Source organism: Eptatretus burgeri, chromosome 7, assembly GCF_056783735.1.
Source record: "Eptatretus burgeri isolate ZD-2024b chromosome 7, Ebu_testis_v1, whole genome shotgun sequence".
Taxonomy (NCBI): domain Eukaryota; kingdom Metazoa; phylum Chordata; class Myxini; order Myxiniformes; family Myxinidae; genus Eptatretus; species Eptatretus burgeri.
Window position 1 is genome coordinate 34,268,397 of NC_140967.1, and position 22,908 is coordinate 34,291,304.

General features: G+C 42.9%; 1 protein-coding gene across 1 annotated transcript in view; it reads left to right on the top strand.

Moving 5' to 3' along the window:
- The first annotated feature begins 828 nt into the window (after nucleotides 1–828).
- MYO7A (myosin VIIA) overlaps nucleotides 829–22,908 on the top strand; it is a 161,384-nt gene continuing 139,304 nt past the window's right edge. The window contains exons 1-13 of the mRNA XM_085888027.1: nucleotides 829–1,025; nucleotides 2,646–2,759; nucleotides 3,243–3,395; nucleotides 13,894–14,078; nucleotides 14,430–14,551; nucleotides 14,695–14,837; nucleotides 15,258–15,371; nucleotides 15,693–15,846; nucleotides 15,966–16,042; nucleotides 16,933–17,052; nucleotides 17,263–17,405; nucleotides 19,069–19,279; nucleotides 19,994–20,129. Of these exons, the coding sequence (XP_085744153.1) occupies nucleotides 933–1,025; nucleotides 2,646–2,759; nucleotides 3,243–3,395; nucleotides 13,894–14,078; nucleotides 14,430–14,551; nucleotides 14,695–14,837; nucleotides 15,258–15,371; nucleotides 15,693–15,846; nucleotides 15,966–16,042; nucleotides 16,933–17,052; nucleotides 17,263–17,405; nucleotides 19,069–19,279; nucleotides 19,994–20,129 (1,765 nt within the window). The 5' untranslated portion in view covers nucleotides 829–932. The remainder of the gene's footprint in view (nucleotides 1,026–2,645; nucleotides 2,760–3,242; nucleotides 3,396–13,893; nucleotides 14,079–14,429; nucleotides 14,552–14,694; nucleotides 14,838–15,257; nucleotides 15,372–15,692; nucleotides 15,847–15,965; nucleotides 16,043–16,932; nucleotides 17,053–17,262; nucleotides 17,406–19,068; nucleotides 19,280–19,993; nucleotides 20,130–22,908) is intronic.

Genomic DNA, 22,908 nt, shown 5'->3' on the forward strand with positions numbered 1-22,908 from the left:
ACTGTTTTGTCCTTCCCACTCCCTCCCCTCTTGTCTCATGCCCCCCTCGCTGTGCATTGTGTGTTAGCTCTCATCCTAGCCTCGACAAGGTATACAAAAAAGAAAACGTCACTTCCCTTTTGAAAGTATGGTAATGTACTCTTTGATGCATTATCCAGCTTGCAAAGCATCAGGTAGACAGTTTGTCATTGGACGATATTCCAGCAAAAACCCTAACCAGAATACCGTACACAGCTCGATAGAGATTCTATTTCCATTTATGTGAGAAATCCTGAAGCCTACACACACACACACACACACACACACACACACACACACACACACACACACACACACACACACACACACACACACACACACACACACACACACACACACACACACACACACACACACACACACACACACACACACACACACACACACACACACACACACACACTTCAGTACACCAAATATTCATTTCTAGAAAGATGAAAGGTATGTCATATCAATCATATGCTCTCCGCTCTCATAACAATATATCGATGCTACCCCGGATCAAGCGGATTTTACGCAGTGCGATCGGTTGGATTAAATGAGGATAAAGTAGCACAAGTGGTAGAAAGAAACATAATATGATGGCTTAGCCATGCCACACAGATGACAGACTTTAAATATTCATGTGTGTGACCAAGAATGGCTTGCAAAGGGAAACAAGGCAGTGTGTGCTGCTGTTTGGCGCATGGTGTCAAATTGCTTACCGATGCATCACAGACAATGTGAGTGGCTCGTTCCTGTGCGCGGCATTAGTTATGGGCTATAGCTGTACATACTAGATCTGAAAATGCAGACAGCGTGAGAGAGGAAGGGGAAAGCCAGGTTCGCATTCAGACGACTGTTAGTGGAGAGGATAGGTGGACATTTTCGGTATAACCAAGAATTGAGGGGGAATGATGGATATCCACACATGCACAGTGACTTCAAGTGGTACCTTGTACCGACGTACCAGTCGAGGAGTAACTCTGGCTCGGGCACTGTTGTCGGTGAGAGGGAGGAAACCCGTGCCTCCGCAATAGGAATGCTTCTTTCCTTTGACTTCACTGAATAATCATTTGTTCCTCGAAGAGTGGACACTATCTTCCGCACATTTTTATATTTTCCTTTCCTCGCTCGCTCCACTTGCTCCACTCTATTACCTCCACCGAAGGTGGAATGAGATTATGTTTTCACCTTTCTCTGTCTGTTTGTTTGTCTGTCTGTTTGTCTGTCTGCGTGCAGGATATCTCAAAAAGTTGTGGACGGATCCGGATTAAATTTGGTTGGCAGGTTGGGGCGTGACGAGGACGAACTGATTAGATTTTGGTGAAGATCTGGATCCAGATCCGACTACTAGAATTTTTAAAGTGATTCTTTACCATTGAGAGAAAGGGTCAAAATCAATATGTGGCAAAATATTTCAAACAGTTGTGGACGGGTTATGACGAAACTTGTTGGACAGGTTGGGTGTGTGACAAGGATGAACTGATTCGATTGTGCTGAAGATCTGGATCCGGTTCCAGCTGCTATAATTTTAAAGTGATTCTTCACCATTGAGAGATTGTGCCAAAAACAACATATAGCACGATATCTCAAAAAGTTGTGCACGGATTCGGACAAAACTTGGTGGACACTTTGGCTGTGCGACAAGGAATAATTGATTAGATTTTTGGTGAAGATTTGAATCCGGATCCGGATCCGAGAATTTTTAAAGTGATTCTTCACCATTGATTGATGGGGCTAAAGCAATATATAGCATGATATCTAAAAAAGTTATGGACGGATTCGGACGATATTCATTTCGAGAAATTTCTGGAAATTTCTTGGTGGAGGAGTTGGTTAGGTGATAAGAACAAGTCAGTTAAATTTTGGCTCATGTCCGAATCCAGATCCGGCTGATGATTGTGATACAAAACGTAACCTGTTCAGCCTGGTGGAGGTGTGCGCTCTTCCGAGTGCCAATTCTAATTTCTTACTGCTGGCGCTTTTACATGCAACATCTTTGCCAGTATTGAGGCCGAGCTGTATTTTTTTTTCACAAAGCTAATGTCGTGTCTGTGGTTCGAATCGTAAAATACAGTGTAATTTTCTTACTGGCTTCTATGGGGGAGGAGAGAGGGGGAGGGAGGGGGCTTAGTGCCATAAGACACTGACATGTTACATAAATATCAGGAAAGTAATTCTGGTGAAAACAGATTTTTCCCACCAGCCTGACCTCTACAGAATTGTATATATCAAGTGTGTAACAGTATCTGTGTATGCACAATAATAATAATAATACAGCACAATATATTGTGATCCTTATATTGCACAATTTACTTCCCTCTACTGTGATACATTATGACAGATCAATGCCTTTCCATTTTCACGTTTAACACGTTCAGCACAGGATGAGTGTACACAAGAGAAAACGCACATCTTACAATAATGCTTTCACGTCGTGCCTCACGAGACACTAAGAAGCTGGTTAGGAAAATATTTTTCATTCAAGTTTACTTTGAGATGCAGTTAGTAAGACTTGACATGTAGGAAGAGTACAAAGTGAAGAATGGCTGATGAAATGTGATGTTTTGTTAGTTCAGCAGGAATACCTTTCTTGATACCCTGTGGTTCTTCTGCCATGTTAGGGCGACTGCGTTTGGTTGGACCGGTGCCTGGGTCATGAGTTTGACGTACCAATCGGAGCCTCTGTAAAGCTTTCTGACTCGGGGCAGGTGCAAGTTATCGACGATGAGGGTGAAGTAAGCATTACATGATAGAGTTATGAAACATTATGAAATCAAAGCATGTTATGAAACTTACTCCATCAAGACAAAAGTTAAAACCTTGAAGTGAGGTAAACATGATTCAGCTTACTACACCTTTTACCACAGTGAGCCTGACGCATGACAAAGTGTATCCTCTACTCTGACAGGATACTGAAGAGGTCACACACACACACACAGTTTATTGCTGACATCAAAAATTGGCCTTTTTTCACTGATATTGTCAGGAATTAAGCTGCCCTGATTAGCTTGAGTATACCAACCCATTTCTGGACCCTAGATTTCCTATAACCTTTAGCCAAGCAGTGTGTGCCTTTAAGATGTATGATCTACATAGGTTTATCATGCAAACCTGGCGTGACGTTAGATCAAAGTCACTTCACAAAGTCACAGCGGTACAAGGTGCACACCTGAACACTGAAAATGCATTTTCTCTTCCATCCATAACACACTATCCAGGAGCACTGGATCTCTCCACAGAACATCTCAGGAGTGAAACCTATGCATCCAACATCAGTGAATGGAGTGGAGGACATGATCCGTTTAGGAGACCTTCATGAGGCTGGGATCTTGAGGAACTTGCTCATCCGATATCGACAGCAACTCATCTATGTACGTATGTGGATTTGTGGCAGGTGACATAAACATATTTAATTACAGGAGCATCTCACGGTAACCAGATGAAAGCGCAATTGAATGCCTGACATGTGGAAAGCGGCAATGACACCATCTTCTGTAAATGAGAAGGAGGTTAAAGGAGAGAGAGAGAGAGAGAGAGAGAGAGAGAGAGAGAGAGAGAGAGAGAGAGAGAGAGAGAGAGAGAGAGAGAGAGAGAGAGAAAGAGAGAGAGAGAGAGAGATAGAGAGAGAGATATAGAGAGAGAGATATAGAGAGAGAGAGAGATATAGAGAGAGAGATATAGAGAGAGAGAGAGAGATATATATTGAAAAAAATGTTTTCGATGTTTCATTGTGCTCTAAATATTTGCTATTAACGTGACTACAGAGCACTTTTATTTGTCATGGAATGATCTAATATCGGTGCTTCGTGCAGGTTGCTCAGCACATAGGGGTGCATTTAACAAAGTTAAATCTAACAGATAACTCCGTGCACCAGCAGGTTGCTAAGCAACCACGAACGCCGATTGACATGGCCAATCCTGGCAGGGTTACACTACTTTGCGTGATACCTTACCTGTGGACCGCCAATTCAATCCGGGTCTCGTGCCCTCAGTGCACACCCAGATTACTGCTGAGCGACACAGCGAGTGTGCGCTGGCTAACAAGAGCAAATTCGTTGGGGCAGGACTTCATGGATAAACTAACGTGCAGACAATGCTGAACTAGTGGGGGAAAAGACAAAACGGTCTGGGTACATTCATACCATAAGGAATTCATTTATATGGGCGTGGAAAGGAATTAAATGTGTAGGAATGACAATACAAGGTTTTATTCAGTAAAATGTACAGCAGTGAAAGCAAGGAATCATGGGATGTGGCAAAAGAAATGCAATTATGTACAAAAAGAGGACACAGGGTAGAGCTAAACTGATATAAAGAACTTACACATTCTTATCTTATGCAAACATTATATGGACCACCAGACTCTCACTTTAGGAAATTAGAGAGCAGGATAGAGGAAAGGCAGTTGAGGAGTTTCATCCTCATCAATACCTGGCCCGGCCAACGGACCTGCACTTTCCAGTTGATTAGGAGGGGGGAGGAAGGAAGAAAAATGGGGGTGTTTTTGGTACGCGAGTGGGAGGTGCAAATGGTGTGCAAATGTGATGCAGAAGAGGAGTGAAGGAGTGCATGTCTGCAATTGCTCTTTTAATGATTTGTGTCAGCAGAAGATGAGACAGTAAATGGGAGAGACAGACTTGTAAGATGATAGCTTAACGTGGCGTGTGAGAGAATCTGTAACTGTTAATGGTATTGAGTATTGGCTGCGGAACGCAGCGGAAGCCGAGCAGCATGACCCAGCGATGACCCGGCGATGACCCTGCAACTCCTCGGCAAGGATTCGGTAACTGCTTGCTTGTCTTGGTCTCGGTGACTCACGCTGCTCTCTCAGCTCGGTCAGTGTCACTCTCACTTGGTGACTGGCACTGTCAGCTTGGGCTTGGTGAGTGGCGTTCGGCTCAGGCTTGTTGAGTGAGTCAGATCTGTTCTTGGCTCTCTGCCACTATATTTACAGAGCCCAGGTGAAAGACGAGCCGAAGATCAGATCAAAAGGCTCTGTAGGCATTTCCGAGCATCCTCGTTGGCATGCAGATGCCACCCTGAGAAGCAGCCCTGCCCTGCCAGATTCCGAGGCCGAAAATGGCTTCATTTGCTCCTGACCTCATCACCCAACAGAGCTTTGAGGTTTATATGGGACGCGAGTTTCTGGAAGTGCTCTTCGGCCACGAATGTGCGCTGGACTCAATTTGAGCATTGTTATTCAGCAGAGTGCCAGGGCATTTTTGCGTTTTGGGTTACATGCCAATGTATTCTGTCTTGCAATGTCTTCCATTCCCCGGCATCCAAAAGGACTGTGATGAGCGTCCAGGGAACTAACTGTGGTTGTCGTGGTTGTAGTGAGGTGGGGGAAGTGCTTTGGTGTTCATAGTAAGGACGTTAAAGCATTGGGAGTTGTTGAAGTGGTTGTTGCAAGGAAGCTGAAGCCTTTGTGGTGAATGTTGCGAGGATGTTGAGCGTAGGTTACTGTGGGGATTTTTAGGAGGCGTTGTGGTACTTATGGTGAGGGTTGTAGCATCGTGATGAGCATGGTGAGGGTTTGAGGTGAGGAGTCCATTGGAGAATGGCGCACAGTTTGAATGGGGAAATGGCCCATGTTTGCCGATGAGGCTGCTGCAGTATACGCAGGCCCATTGCTGCGGGGGGGGGGGGGGTATTTGGGTGCAATGCCCCCCATGGCGTATCTGGTGCCCCCCCCCCCACTTGTACGCCACCCATTTATGCCCTGTTGCACCCTGTGAACAACTTGGTGTTTAAGGATGAGCGCCCACTGTGAACTTGCTGTTTAAGAGTTCACCTGTGTGAACTAAAACCCTTATTCCAGATGTTCAACGTGGTGAATAATAAAGCCTTCTTGGATAAACTGTTCTTTAATAATATCCTTCTTTGAATAACAGTCAAGAGATAAGTGTGCGCTTCCCAGCGCATCTCCAAATGCAATTGGCAAGACAATACAGTCCAAGACCACAAGATAAAAGATAATAACGCAAGCACCAACGCCGGCAGCCAAGACCTCGTGTCGAATGTCGATGTTGTGGGTGGTAATATATATCGTGGATCATTTAGTTTTAAGGAATAGCCAATCAGCGTATTCGATATGGAGACCCTATTGAGCAGGTTACCTGATTGGTTGTAAGTTAGGTATAAATGTAATATAGTCATAATATGATAATATGATTAAGGAAAAGACATAAATTTACATTATTAAAGATGAAGTGCACGTGCACCACGTGACCTTCACAACCCGTCAACCCTCCATCTTACAAAAGTAATTTTATTATAAAAATTAAAAATATGTGTGTTTGCAATCGTGCTTACATTTGAAATTATGCAGATAAAACCTGTTTTTGATGCATTGATCATTTAATAAATAAAACCGTCAAATGTCGCGAGTCGCGAGATTAGTGATGCGAGTCGCGAGGGACGAATCACAGAGCACGAGCTAGCAGCAGGAGAAAATGACGTGGATGATGGATATACGAAAATGGCTCGGAAAAGGAAAAAATGCAAGCGACGAAAATGAAGAAGATGATGAAAGACATGTTGTGGGAGGAGTTGGAGGAGGAGGAGGAAAAGACGATCATGTCGATGAAATACCGACAGAAGCTGGCCAACCTGGCCAAGTCAGCAACGTTAGCCCTGGAGCCCCAGCGCAGGCGGCCGAGTTTCCATGCTTGGCGGCGGCCTCGGGGTCGGGTGTGACCGTCAAGCCGCTTCCCGATAATCTTGGAAGTGAGAGACTGAATCGAGTTGTTCTACAGCGGTACCCTGGCCATCTGTTGCAGAACAAGAGTCGCTCGTTTGTGTCCTCGTGGTACCAGACTAATGAATGGCTGGAATACAGTGTGCAGACAGATGCAGCATTCTGCTATCCATGTAGGAAGTTTAACACTGCACGTGGCCCAGTGGACTCTACTTTCACAGTGCGAGGCTACCGGAATTTGAAACGTGCCGTTGAGAAAGGCAGGGGGTTTCACAAACACGCAACTTCAAAGGAACATTTAACTTGTGTTTTGAGGTGGAAGGAGAATGAGAGGCGCATCGATTGTGGTAAGGAGATTTCCACACTCCTCAATGCTGACCAGCTAAATAGAAACCGGTACTATGTGTCTGCTCTTATAGATGTTGTGGGATTTCTCGCCGAAAATCAGATACCTTTTCGAGGGAGCCTTGATAATTTTGAAGATATGTCAGACGGGCACAGTGGGCTCTTCCTCTCGCTTTTAAACTACACACACAAAAAAGACACCGAGCTAGCCGAAATAATAAAGCATATCCCATGAAACGCAAGCTATACTAGTCCGGAAGTCCGGAAATGCAGAATGAACTGATCTGCACATTGAGTAATGTTGTGACGGATGCCATCGTGGAAGAAGTCGGCACATCGTGGTTTACCATCAAGTTGGATGGGACGAGGGACCCCACTGAATGCGAGAACATATCAATCATCATTCGCTTTGTATCGGCATCAAATGAAGCAACAGAGCGTCTACTCACAATAGCTACAGCTGACGCTGGAGATGCAAAAACATTGACAGACCTAATAATTGCAGAGCTGATAAAAACAGGACTTGACACATGAAAAATATTAAGTCAGGTGTATGACGGGGCTTCGGTAATGGCTGGGAAGCACGGTGGGGTGCAAAAGTTGTTGCAAGAGATATTGGAAAGAGAAATCCCCTATGTGCACTGCTTAAATCACCAACTCCATCTGGTAGTTATCCACGCACTGGCAGCAGAGAAAGCTGTCACTGATTTCCTCGAGGTTTGTTGTTGCCTGTACAAATTCTTCAGAAAGCCCACTGTTGCTGCACAGTATAAAGGTGAGCGGTTAAAACGACTTCTTGATCAAAGGTGGACGGGACATTTAGCCACCGTGTCTGTGATCAGGATCTTTTAAGGATATCACATCCTTACTGTCGGAGATTGATGCAGAGCGCGCCTACGGTGAAGAGATGAGGATGGAGGCCATTGTGCTTTTGCGGGAAGTCTCTGGGCCTGCCTTCATGTTCATTGCTATCTTTGTACAAAAACTGCTGATGTTGTTAGATGGCCCTAACAGACTCTTGCAGGCAGAGGACATGGACTTGCTAACGGGGTTGAAACTGGTGGCGAGTGCTTCAGAGTGTGTGAAGAAACTCCGCTCTGAGGATGAGTTCACTGATCTGTGGAACAAGGCCAACGATGCTCGCACTTCTACACCTGCACCACCAAAACGGAGACGCACAATGCATAAGAACTTGGAACAGTTTGTAGTTTTGGAGACTACAGGACAAAACAACGACAATGACAAGACGGAACTGCAGAGGGTTTTTTTTACAGCGCAATTGACACTGTGCTTGGCGAGATCGCTCAGCGCTTCAGTGAGCGCAACACACAATTCGCCCGTTCACTCGCTGCCTTGAATCCTGAAAATGGCACGTTTTTGGATCCCCACTTGCTCCAGCACATAATGACATTAACAAAGTCAACCATCAGTGAAACAGAGTGTGTGGTTGCAAAGCAGTTTATTCGCTCACAGACAGAAAAGCAGCCAAACGAGAGATGGACAACACAAAAACTCCTCTCAACATACCACAAAACGCTGGAAGCCATGCCAAGTGTAGTGACTGCTATGAGACTTGGACTAACATTTGGTGCGTCCACTGCCATGTGTGAAAACTCATTCTCAACATTGAGGAATGTCTTCACTGACCATCGACGGTCCATGCGCCATGCACGCAAGGCACAACTGGTACAGCTGGCCTTCGAGAGAGACCTCACACGTAAATGCCTGAATGAATGGAAGGAGAAGGTCCTCAGAAGATTCCACACCAAGACACGTCGCCTGCAGCTCTTCTGACAGTGAGTACAGCGGTATAAAAACTATACGAGGAGTTCAGATTGTGTGTGTGACTGCTGGTGATGCGTGTGTGGTTGTGGTTAAAGTGTGGTTGTGGTCAGCACCCGCCGTGGTCAGCTGCTTTGTACTTCTGATGTTTAAGTTAAATGTTGTGTTTGGTGCTTTCCATATCCCATATCTCGTGCTTTGTGCATAAACTTACCTCTGTGTAATTGACTCCTTTAAATGCGGACCTTATGGTATCTTCAGGCTGGTCGTATTTGCTGTTGATAGTTTAACGTGATGATCGCAGGTCATAGCCTACTGTATCTTATTTCAAAGTGCACTGATTCTGGTGCCAACCTCCCCCGTTTAGTCATTGTATCTCTGGTATATTAATTTTCTTGTTCCAATTCTTGACAACACCTTGTATAAGTTCACCTGAATTGGTGCCAATTGTCTAATCATTGAATATCTGCATTGTGAATGTGCCAGTTTGTTGCGGCTCTCCTGCATTCGAATAATTTTAGGCCAAAAACATCGGAACATATTAAATCTAGCTGAGATCAATTTGGTTAGTATGCGACGGCAACCTCAGTATAGATGTGTCAATGCTGCATGAATACAATAGTATCACGGGTTATCAAAAATATTAAATATAATAATTGTGCCCCCCCATCCAGTTCATATGCCCCCCTAAATACTGAGCCCTGGCTGGGTATATGTTCCTGGGTATACGGGCCTGGGTATACGTTCCTGTCTGGTCTGGCATGCATGCATGCTTGAAGAGGTAACATGTTGAAGGTAAAGTAAAATAGGTGAAATAAATATCAAAGGGGATTGATGACCTAACTAATAGCCCTATGCAGTGCATCTTGTCCCATATAACCACTAGACATAATGGAAGGGATAACTAAACAAATACTAATGAAATAACTGTCTCAGGACTGCTGTGTGTTGGGTGCCATTGCCTTGGGGGGAGTGCCGGCTTCGCAGAGCCGCAACAATATAAAGACTTCATTTTTTCAGTAAGATACCGTACATGTCTAATATCATAATAATCAAAGCCTGGATGATGATAATAATATATTTGAAGTTGCCTTTGAAGAATGGAGAATGCATTGTGCATCATTGTTCCACATAAGATGTACATTACTGATGTATCTTTATTTCTTTGCTTTTGTTTCTGACTGTTCTGAACTTGTGTCTCCGCTCACTGTCCTTTCTCTTTCCACCACTCCAAGACAAACTGCGGTGGCAGGGTGAGTTTCTTCACAGGCTTTTTCACAAGACCTATATCAACCTATACCTGACCCTCCCCACTGTTAAATGTTCCTCTACTATCTTGCTACATTGCTGACTCAATTCTGCATGATGTCATCATCCTTTCTTTACATTTTCTTTCCCACCCCACATCCTCATTGGTCAGGATGGCCACACACCTGTAAAATAGAAAACTGTGTTAAGGGGGTTTCCACATCCTGTACAAGTATGAAAAAAATTGTTTGGAAATAATTGAAGAAGTTCTACATAATACAAGTTTTGATATTTCCATTTTATTTCTCGGCCTATTTCTCTCATCTGGACTATGATCTGGCTAACGTGGTTTCAGTGCAAATCGACCTGAAACTGCCACAGAAATAGTGAGATAAATGTCGGGTTTGTGGTCTCCCTAGTGTATGTGTTCCCGTTTTGCGCATGTCATGTGTCTCGTGTGCACAATCCTTGTTATGAAGGTTTAGTTTTGTCATGAAATAGAGCAAGATTGGGACAAGATACAATCCCAAGTATTATATATCATTTCTCATATATCACATATCACATATATATCACAAATATATATATATATATATATATATATATATATATATATATATATATATATATATATATATATCACAAATATATATATATATATATATATATATATATATATATATATATATATATATATATATATATATATATATATATATATATATATATATATATATATATATATATATATATATATATATATATATATATATATATATATATATCACATATGTGTTGGGCTTGGGATCCTAGGATCCTGAGTTCAAATACCACTTGGCTGTTGAATTAATACCAGATGGGGTTGACTCTGCCTGTCATCTTTCTGAGGTCAGCAAAAATGAGTGCCAGCTTGCTGATTTTCTGTGTCGGAGTAGCGACCCATCCAGGATTGTGTCCAATAGCCAAGGAGACTGCTTAAGCAGCACCAACGCTCTGCACAGAGTATGGTCCCAATGGATGGATGGATATATATATATATATATATATATATATATATATATATATATATATATATGTTTATATGTTTAATTTTTAGACCATTCCATCCAAGAGATGGAACTATTCCATAAAATTTCCCCTCTGGTGGACTGGTCTATAAAACTGAGAATTTATTTATCTTTTTGGTGTTGGCTGAAGTACAATTCTATCCAGATGTTGGAGGCTGTAGCCCTGCGAAGCTCATACCTTATAGGTGGAGCCCATGCAACTGTTTAGCCAGAAGAGCTTTAAAAAAAAAAAAAAAAAAAAAAAAAAAATATATATATATATATATATATATATATATATATATATATATATATATATATATATATATATATATATATATATATATATATATATATATATATATATATATACACCCATATAACGTGAAACCCCGACATTTGCGGATTTGACATCCGCAGATCCCACATATTCACGGTTCATAAAATTTGACGTGCTTCTACATTTGCAGCCCTGTGCTTTGTGCATTTGCGTTTTTTGCGGGCACAAAAACCATCTCCCATCAGCTGCACAGATAACACATTTCTAAAAACATCTTCCACCAGCCACGCATACGTCATCTCTCAACAGCCAAGTGCATAAAACAGTTCCAAAACCATCTCGTACCAACTGTGCATAAAGCACCTCCATGTGCACATAAACTATCCTCCACTACCACCCCCCACAAGCAATGGCCACACTCCCCATCCGTCCTCCATCTATCCACAACCCCTGCATGGCTATTTATGTGCAGCATTCCTGGGTCTCATTCTTTCTTCTCGTCCTGCTGCCTTGACCTTCTAACCCTAACCATCACCTGCATCCTATTCGGTGCACGACTCTTCAGCACCCTCAGAGGAATTAACTTGATTCTATATCATCATCATCATCATCATCATCATCATCCTTGGTGTTATAATCATTTGTAATGAAGCTGTAACCATATGCTCTGTGTCAAAGTTCTAAAGTCCTCTGTGAATGACCAAAATAATGTTTAAATTGACTGCATTCAGAATTGACTACTTAACAAATTATGATCCCCCAAGGATTTTCAAATAGAGCCGAGACTGGCAATTGCTCGAATTCAGGAAAGCAAAAGGTGGGAAGATGCTTCTTATAATTCAAGGGTTTTATCATAAATGTATGTGGTGATAAGGATGGTCAAGACACGATAAATTATAATCCATAGAACAGATCTGGCAGTTCACAAGCACAGATAGGGATGAAAGAGGAGAAAATACGAGCACTTACAAAATAAATAATCCTGATAATGGTGCTGACAATACCAGATTTTAACCACAAAGTGGAATAGAACAGGCGAGGACGTGTGTGGGCACGAGCTGGTCTTGGCTGCAGGATGATGATGGTTGCATAGGTTGGCATGGCACTGGATGAAATGAGGCTCGGGGTGGGAGAGGGGAAGAGAGGATGGTGCGATGGTTGGGAGATGCCATCCACATGTCTCGATCGGTCCTTCTGGAATGAGTGATAAAGCATAGAGAGCTGAGATGTCTTCTTTACTGAAGGTGCAACTGTCACCTGCTGCACCCATGTCCCAACACAGCTTTTACCACCTCCAAGACCGCCTTCATGTACTTCATGTCCCTCTCAATGAGCGGTGCCATCTCTGAGGCCATCCTGTCCTGTTGGGTGGCCCCTCATACACGTTTTGCCCCCTCCAGGGCTCTGCAGCTGACTTCATCATCCTGGCCTACCTCTGGCCAAATGGCCCGTAATGATGTCCATTTCATTTCAAGCGCTGCTCTGGTGCCTTTTGCCCACAAGTCCTCCACCTGACTGTCTGAACAGAAAGTTTTACAAAATACAACCTTGACCTCGTCTGCTCTATTGTTTTCCATGACTGCCCCCGTAAGTGCACATATTACACACGACTTACCCCTGACCGATCCCGAATACAGCAGTAAATCTCCCCTACTTGATCACATGGTCAATAGTAAAGTCTTAACGCATTCTATATATGTATACCCCCTTCCGTGTAACAATATAATATACATATATCCTTGGAAATTTCCCACAATACCATCAATCAGAGAGCTGTGGTCTGGATGTTCTGGATATTGAACCTTGACCCATGACTGTGAGGCTTTTATGCTGGAGGGATTTGAGAGTGTGATCTTGCTCTACTTTTCCCAACAGAGGCATGTTGCCCCATACTATGTTGATCTCCTACTGTCCAGTTCAAAATTAGGAATGACTTAGATATTCAAACTACTTATTCTGTCAAGGGTAATTTTATAATTACTGTATAGTCATCTCATCCATTGGGTTCATCGTTTGCTTTGCTAGAAACTGAAATGGAAAGATTAAAACTATAATAGGTTATGATAGATCAAATATGTCATACGTGTATCACATTGAGAGCAGTAATGATATGAACGATGTGGTAATTATGAAATTCACAACAGAGAAAAATATATACAAAACAAATCATTCGCATCATGCCGTAGCCCCTTCCTCACTCGATTGTGACAGATCTCCACTCCAAAGACTGATTGATCTGACTAGGTGAGCTGAGCATTCTAATCAAGTGAATGTAAACTCAAACAAATATACCGCACTATCCCGGATTTTGCTCAGAGAAAGAGGCTCTGTATGCCCAGTTAAATCAGTACATTTGTGCAGTGGAAGTAGGCCAATAGCTGTTTGTGCATTCATACAAGCCACCTTTATTGGACTGACATTTCTATAAAGTGACCCTTGTGAATGTTACTTATCCGTATGCATTCCAGACATACACTGGCTCGATCCTAGTGGCTGTGAACCCATACCAACTACTGCCCATATACACAGCGGAGGATATCCGACGTTACATTAACAAGAAGATTGGAGAGGTTCCTCCGCACATCTTCGCGATCGCGGACAACTGCTACGGCAACATGCGCAGGCACAACCATGACCAGTGCTGCATCATCAGGCAAGAGGCAGGGCCAGGAAAAGATGCAAAATTATGGGGAAGGGTTAACGGTGGGAAGAAAGGATCAAGGTGAATGGAATGAGCTGGTGGTGGTTGAAAACAGCAACTCATGTTTTTTCAAGGGGAGATGGTCTCCAAGATCATGTTTGTCTGCAAATCGGGCTGAGTGCCAGACTGTGTTAAAATACATATTCAAATCTGGGATTGACATTTGAGTAAATAACTCGCAATGCTGGGGGCTCTCAAGTCAAATCCCAGAAACTGCTGATGGACAAATAGATTTCTGGTGATTGTCGAATATAGTTAATTATTGGTACTTGTTTTTTTTTTTGTTTTTGTGATGTGAGCTAGTGGAGAGTCGGGGGCAGGTAAAACTGAGAGCACCAAGCTGATCCTCCAATTCCTGGCATCCATCAGTGGCCAACATTCCTGGATTGAACAGCAAGTGTTGGAGGCAAACCCCATTCTCGAAGGTAAACCATGCTTTCCCCTGCCTTTTGGAACAGACATCCAACTTTTTGCATTTTCAGGCATTTCATCTCTCAACCAAATTTATAAGAAAATGTAAAGAAATGAACACCGTGACGACCAATTTCTTCCCGTCATACCCCATCAGCATTCGGAAATGCCAAGACCATTCGCAACGATAACTCGAGTCGTTTCGGCAAATACATCGACATCCACTTCAACAGGCGTGGTGTGATCGAAGGTTCCCGTATCGAACAGTATCTTTTGGAGAAATCTCGCGTCTGCCATCAGGTGTGCAACTAACCCTGGTAAAATTGCTTTTATATACCATGTTTAATTTAGAAACTTGTTGACACTTTGTAAGTTAACTTTTATTTTACAAAACTCTTTAGTTCACCCATTTTGGATCTTATTGGATTTCTGTAGAACAAGCTCTTGTGCTGTCAGGTTTTTGATAATGCAGGAAAAAGGATATGGTAAGATGTTGTGGATGAAGGATATTCGATATATATATATATATATATTTTTTAAATGGAAGCAAATATTTCAAAAAATAAAATAAATTGATGCAAATGTCTTATCGGTTTGGACAAAATGCTCTTTTGACGGGGGGGGGGGGGGGGGGAGGTCAAGGGACCCAATGGTCCTTGTTTCTGTAAGTGTTTCCTCCTCATTCCTTTAAGTACTAATACGTAACAACATGGCTGTCAGGCCCCAGATGAGAGGAATTATCATATCTTCTACTGCTTGTTGCGTGGAATGAGTGATCTGGAGAAACATCAGTTAGGCCTTGTTCGGGCCGAGGACTACATCTACCTCACAATGGTGGGTTTTGTTATTCCAATGAACTGCTATTCATGTAAATGCATCTCCGGCTTGGAGCAAATGCTGTATCTATGTTCGAGTTTTGCGAATAAAACAATTCGAAACTTATCCAAGGTAAATGTGACCGCATGATAATGGGAATTACGCCACTCCAAATATTCCAGATTTTGGAGTCTGGTGATGTCATCAGGGTATAATCATTATCAGAAAATGGTCCTCATGCCCCATGAATGCAATGGATAGGTTTGATCGCACAACTACCTCATTGTGATCGAGCCAAAGAGATGCTTTACTCAGTTGCACGATCCGCATGCTGTTCAGGGTGGCTGCACAATGTGTGAAGGCCGAGACGATGCACGTGAGTTCGTGGGAATCCGCTCGGCCATGCGTGTGCTTATGTTCACTGAAAAGGAAAGCCTCGAGGTGCTAAAGCTTCTTGCTGCCATTCTTCACATGGGAAACCTACTCTTTGAGGGTAATTCTTTGTCCTTTGCAATTCTGGTTGTTTTTTTTTTTTTTTTTCAAGGCTTTAGGTGTATTTATAACCGTGTAACTGCCTCTCTTCAATATCTCTCTTTTCCTTCTTCCTGGCAGCTCGGACCTACGACAACCTGGACTCATGTGAGGTTCAAGACTCCGTGCACCTCAAGATGGCTGCCCAACTGCTCGAGGTCAGGCTGCTGATCATGATCAAACACTTAATACCAAACGAATCATCAGATTTTTTCATCACCAGACTTGAATTTCTCGAACCATTTTAACTTCTGATAATAACGGTGGATTTATTTACATGTGGTGTCTGGCAGGGGGTGGCGGCTAAAGTAAGAAAAGGAAGAGAAGGAAGAATGACAGGGCAGAGACAAAGGAAGGCAGGAGTTGTAAAGCAGGGAAATCAGGTTGGGAGGAAATAGGTATCAACGGTTAGTGACAGGGGCGTCGAGAGGGGAGGTCAGGAGGGGTCGCTGCCTTGGGGCCCAGGGTCCATTGAGTTGAGGGGCCCGAGCTTCTCCCGTAACTGTAATTTTTAATACATGTGTAAAAGAGAAATGGTGGGCTGGGGGCCATGGGCTTGTTTTCCTCGGGGTCCGTGTTGGCTCTCGATGCTCCTGGTCGGAAGTGTTGCATGTATGGGGGAGGAAGGAGTGTCAAAATTCCACCAAATTTGTGAATGTAATAAATAAATGTCACTTTATGATTGTCATCACCACAATTATATTCACGATCATCTTCAATGCGATTTATCACAATTAGCACGTTTATTAATCTTGTGAAAATGACTTAAATGGTCATCAAAGTCACATTTGTGACATACATACAAATTTCCCTTTGATTTTGAGAATTTTCACATTGATCTTGCAAATCAGTTTACTTCAGTGAGGTTGCAGTGGTAGTTTTAAGTCCCGAAGGGACACTGTTGTTTCTGCATAATGGTGAATACATGAAGTGACTCATGGATGATGTGCTCTCCATGATATAGATTTAGAAACCTGCGTGCCTTGAGGCCTGTACAGAACATGTGCACTGTTATCACCTTCCTTTGTCCCTACCCATATGTGGCCAGGTGGATGTGTCTGACCTGCGGAACTGTCTTAGCAGTCGGACGTTGATCGCTCGAGGTGAAACAGTAACCACACCACTGAACCGCGAGCAGGCCTTGGATGTCCGTGACGCTTTTGTGAAGGTGTTACTACAAAGCCTTATCTCTTGATTTTCCTCCCAATCATACCTTCTTCTGCTGCTACATATTTTTCCTCACCCTCTCCCCACTTTACTTGTTTTTCTCTGAATTATTGACCTTTATGAATTTGTTTCCATGCTATAATATTTCTGCTTTCTCTTGCATTGACTATCTCCACATTGAGAGATGCAATCTGTGACTTCCCATTTTCAGGGTATCTATGGTCGGATGTTTGTGTGGATCGTAGAGAAGATCAATGCTGCCATCTACCGCCCTTTGCCCAATGACCCAAAGTTTGTCCGTCGCTCCATTGGTCTTCTGGACATCTTTGGCTTTGAGAATTTCCAAGTCAACAGGTGCGTTTACTTCTGGTTTTCTTTGCTTTTCATTCACAATCCTGTAACTTACCACTTGTCTATCTCTGCATTGCGACAGAGATATTACCTGGATTTTTATGACTCTGTAACCGAAGGCTGGAGGCATGTTTTCGGGTAGTCCATCTAGCTGTCCATCCGGTATTGCTTTGTTGTTTACCACGATAACTTGTGAACACCAAAAGGGATTTCAACCAAACGTGGTGCACTTATGGACTGCAATGCGTAGATAAACTCATTATATTTTGGGAACTGATTATGTCGTTTCTTCTGCCTTCTTTAACCCTCCCCCTATCCCGTCCCAAAACCTGATCCTCCTCCAAAAAATTCAAGTTTCCCTCCTGAGTGTTTCCTTCTGCATCCATCTTGGCCACGACATGCATCCTCTCCTCCCTCCCACCCCTCCCCCTATTCCTCCCCACACCCATTCTTTGTCCGAGTCTGCCTCTATCTTGGCTTTTACTCTGCCGTTGATGTCTTCCCCACCCTCTCAACTGTTCCTTTTGTCCTGTTATGTCCTGATTCATTCAATGTAATAGGACGAGCTCTTCCACGAGCCTCGACTATTGCATAAAAAAAGATCAATGGTCTAAGCTCATGTGCCCTTTATATGAAAATCATTGTTACCATGATAACTAGTGAACCACTGAAGAGATTTCAACCATACTTGGCACAATTATGGACTGTAATACAAAGAAAAAATGATTTTTGGGGTTAAAGAGGTCAAAGGTCATGTGCCCTTTGAAGATCATTTTACCGATCATAACTTGAGTTTGAAGCATCTTATGTTGTCTCTTCTCTTTTCATTCTCACGTCCTCTCTCTATCTCCCCCTCTCGAAATGTAACCTGTAATTTTTCATGTGACCTTTAATTGATGTAACCTGGGTGGAGGCATATCCTTCGATGCATCTCTGTTGAATTATATTTTGTAGATTTTTTAGCCCTCGTTGGACTTAGTCTGAAACGGGGGCTTATGGATTTGGTTTTCGTGTCCGTGCGTGCGCGCATGCGTTCGTCCACAACCATATCTCGGACATGTATGGGCCGATTTTATTCGTACTTGGCACAAAGACAACACATGATGGTACACATATGCGCATCATTTATTTTCGACATCAGATCCAATATGGCCGACTGGCGACCATTTTAGTTGTAAAAAAGAAACCGCGGTGTTGAACACGCCCTCAACCATTTCTCGGACATGCATTTAGCGATCTTGTTCAAACTTAGTACACAGATAATGAATGATGGCTTACATATACACGTCATTTTTTTTTTTTTAGATCACATCCAAGATGGCCTACTGGTGGCCATTTTGTTGCTTAAATGTGTCCCCAACCGTTTCTCAGACATGCATTGTCCGATTTTGTTCAAACTTGGCACAATCACAACAAATGATGGCATACATGTGCATCTCACTTTATTTTGAGGTTTGATCAAAAATGGCTGACTGGTGGCCATTTTAGTTATACATAAATATGGGCTAGCCCTCTAACTCCATACAGTGGAATTACTAAAACAATGGGGGGTATGACAATGTCTTTTTGTTTTTTCTGTATCCTTCTTTAATCGCTTCTTCATTTCCAGCAATAATTGCCTCCTTCCTTGTTCTGACTTTTCGTCCTTTCAACTCATTGCCCTCAGCTTTGAGCAACTGTGCATCAACTTTGCCAACGAGAACTTGCAACAGTTTTTCGTGCGACATGTATTCAAGCTTGAACAAGAGGAGTACAATCTGGAGAACATCAGTTGGAGGCATATTGAGTTTACTGACAACCAGGATGCCCTGGACATGATTGCTCTCAAGCCTATGAACATTATCTCACTGATCGACGAGGAAAGCAAGTTTCCAAAGGCAAGTGAAGGATTTTTTTTTTTTAATTTTTTTTTTTTTAAATTCTTAATTTCGTATACACGGAGGAAGAACATTCAATGATTCACTGAAGCATTCAAATGAACTTCACTAAATAGTTGCCGAAAGCAATCCCTCTTTTCTCGTTTGATATCCAAAAAAATGGGACGGTGAGACATTTGGCAATTCAACTACGGGATGAGCTGATAAGCACAAGGCGAAAGTTTGCAGTGTCATCAACTAGGTCAGCCTGTTTCTATGCAGCGAGCAAGACCTTTTTCATAGTAAGATATTCATTTATCCTATGGAGGTCAAAAGACTGTCGGGGGAAAGGGAAACTTTACTGACAGCCAATTCGACTCCAGTACAAAAATTAAATTTATAAAGCACCAGCAAGAAGTGAATATAATTGAGAATACATGAATATAATTATTTTTCTTCCATGCTTCCTTGTATGATTTCAAATATGTCGCATGATCATTTTTTTTTTATTGTGGCAGTGTTTTTCTCCTTGCTTTATCAGTAGGATTCAAATAATGGGTCTTGTCAAATTATTTTTGTTTTTCTTTCTGTTCTTAGCAATACACTTAAACTTTGAATATTTAATGCCAGGCCATGCAATAGCAGACGATCACCATGCCATTCAGGTAATCAGATACTCTTGAAGTCACCCTCCCCAATTATACGTAACATCTGGTTTTCCGAATTGTTTTGCAGGGCACAGATTCAACGATGTTGCACAAACTCAACTCTCAGCACAAACTGAATACCAATTACATTCCACCTCGGAATACCCATGACACACAGTTTGGAATCAACCACTTTGCCGGAGTCGTTTACTATGAATCAACAGGTTTGGAAGGAATTGGAGACATTCGATTTGGGAAGGGGAGACAAGGATGGTAAAGAAAATCTCTCAAAATAGATATCAACAACCACCATAAATGAGCAGTGAGAAAGCCAGCAATTTAAACGTTTAGTCTAAGATTTTGCTTTAATGACTTCATTGGAAAGACAAACATTAAATTTAAAATTGAATGTTTTTGGCTGTGTTTGTATACTGTTTCACTCCACATTGCATGAAGGGTGCTTTTTGATAAATGAAGAACGAGTCTTGCTCGTGAAGGCTCATGTCGATCTGCATTGGTGGACAGGTAAAGCAATGGATGAAATCAATAGGACGTCGATTGGGGTATGCAAACTGCCATGGGAAGCAAAGAGAAGCTGACGTTTCAGGCATTAACCCTTCGTCAAAGCAAAAGAGGACTTTTAATCTAAGAGGGCTTGCAATCCTCAAAAACAAGATGTCAGACAAGCTGCGAAGCTTTATAACTGATTATAATCTCTCATGTTATGTTTTTAAAATGTAAACATTTCAGGAAACTTGGTTTTCCCAAAGTCTGAAAGAAATATAAATGAATAGTCCCAAGTGGGACAGACACTCGTCCACCAGTAGAGGGAGAACACGCCCTCAACCATTTGGGGTGCTTTGGGTGATAATGTTGATTTTCAGTTTGATTTGATGGAAAATTATAGGCCATAGGGGCTGAAATGCCTGTTTCGATGATTGTATTCAAGCAGTGAAAACTATGTAGGATGAGCGGGTCCAGAATTGATGAAAAACGTTCTATTCGTTTTTGTCCAGTGAAAGACCATAAAGAAGTGTAAAGTGGTCTAAAGGGTGTAAGGGTCCAAAGGAGTCTAAAGTGTTGAAAGGGTCTTACAAGGACTAAAAAGTTCTAAAGGGGTCGAAAGGGTGAAAAAGGGTTTAAAGGGTCTATAGCGGTTTGAAGTGATTTAAAGGCCAAAAGGGGACATTACAATAGTAATTGGTGTCTAAGGGGTCCAAAAGATCTTAACGGTCTGAAAGGTGTAATGGTCTCAGGGAGTCTAAAGTGTTGAAAGGGTTTTAAAGATCTAAATAGTCTTAACAATCAAAAGGGTCTCCAGGTGTAAGGAGTCTGTAGGGTCTACAGGGGTTTTTAAAGGGTCATGTGGGGTCTAATGGTCTGTGTGGTCTAAGGAGTCCTTAAGGTCTAAAGAATACATTCCAAAAGTAGTTGGGATCTACAGATCTTAAGGGTCTTTGGTGACGAGCAGTGTCAGCAGTATGAAGTGTTGAAGGGATTTTTTTTGTATACCTTGTCGAGGCTCGTATGAGAGCTAACACACAACGCACAGCGAGGGGGGCATGAGACGAGGGGCGGGAGTGGGAAGGACTGAACAGTGGGGAACAGAGACATTAGGAGATCCATGGAAGGGAGAGGAAGAGAGGATATAAAGTGTCTTCTTCTTCTCCTTCTCCTCCTCCTTCTTCTTCTCCTCCTCCTCCTCCTCCTCCTCCTCCTCTGCTTGGCTGCCAGGTAGCTATCATTTTGTCAGGGCACAACTATGCCGCTGATGCTGTGCCCAATACCAATAGATTGGTACTCATTTCACTGACCCACCTGGTGTTCATTCAGTGGCCAACAGGACTCAAACGCAGGACCCTAAGATCCCAAGCCAGCCACCCCAACCATTAAGCCAACGCCAGGCTTATCAAAAGGGGTCTTGATGATCTTAAGGGATCTATTAATTTAATGGGTCTAATTATGTCTGAAGGTCAAAATTTTACATTCCAATGGTAGTCTTAAGGGATCTAAAAGGTGTAAAGTGTTGAAAGGGTCTTACAAGGACGAAAAGGGACGACAAAAGGACTGAAAGGACTTTTTTTGTATAAAATGTCGACACTCGTATGAGAGCTAACACACAGAACGTACAAGAGTGGCGGCAGAGGGAAGCACAAAACAGTGGGAAACAGAGACATGAGGAGATCTGTGGAAGAGAGAGAGGGATGGGGGGGGGTACACAGGGTAAACAAGATGGATGCAACAGGAACTTTCAGGTCCTTACACGACAGGGACTTTCAGGATGGAAAGCAGGGAATTGGAAGGAGGTGGGTATGGGTAGATTAACGGGGGTAGAAAAGATCATGGTTTTGGATGGGGAACGATAAGAGATGGTGGTGATCAGCTGTTTCAGAGACCTGGAGGGAAGAGTGGGATTGAAGAGAGTGTGGGAGTTTGTTCAGAAGGTAAGGAAAAAGAGGAATGAAAGAGTGAAGGTGAGCAGTGATTCTTGATTTTGGTAGTTTTACCAGGAAGGGGTTGCTGGTGGACCTTGAGCACCCTGCGGAAATATGGGGGGGGGCGAGAACGGAGAGGAGATGGTAGAAGACAGAAAGACCATTGACCTGCCTCCGGTGAGCGAGTGGGAGACCAAAAGATCAGCCTCATCACGGGAGATACCAATGATCCTAAATGCCTTGGTTTCCACAGCGTGAAGCAGAGAAAGATGAGAGGCTGGAGCACTAGCCCTGAGGGGATAACAGTACTCCATCAGGCTGCAGAAGAAAGCTTTGTTTGTGGTCAGGAGCTCAGGAATGTCATGGAAGGACTTTGCACGATAGAGGATGCCCAGTCGGCGACTGGCTTTGGAGGCCAGCTTGGAAATGTTGCTTTCCCAGGAAAGGTCATGGCAGATAGTGAGACCCAGAAGCTTGAAAGAAAGGACTTCTTGAAGAGGATTGTTGAGAAAGTAGATGTGGGAGGGGGGGGGTGGAGGGGTGGGGAGAGGTTTCAACACAGCCCTTT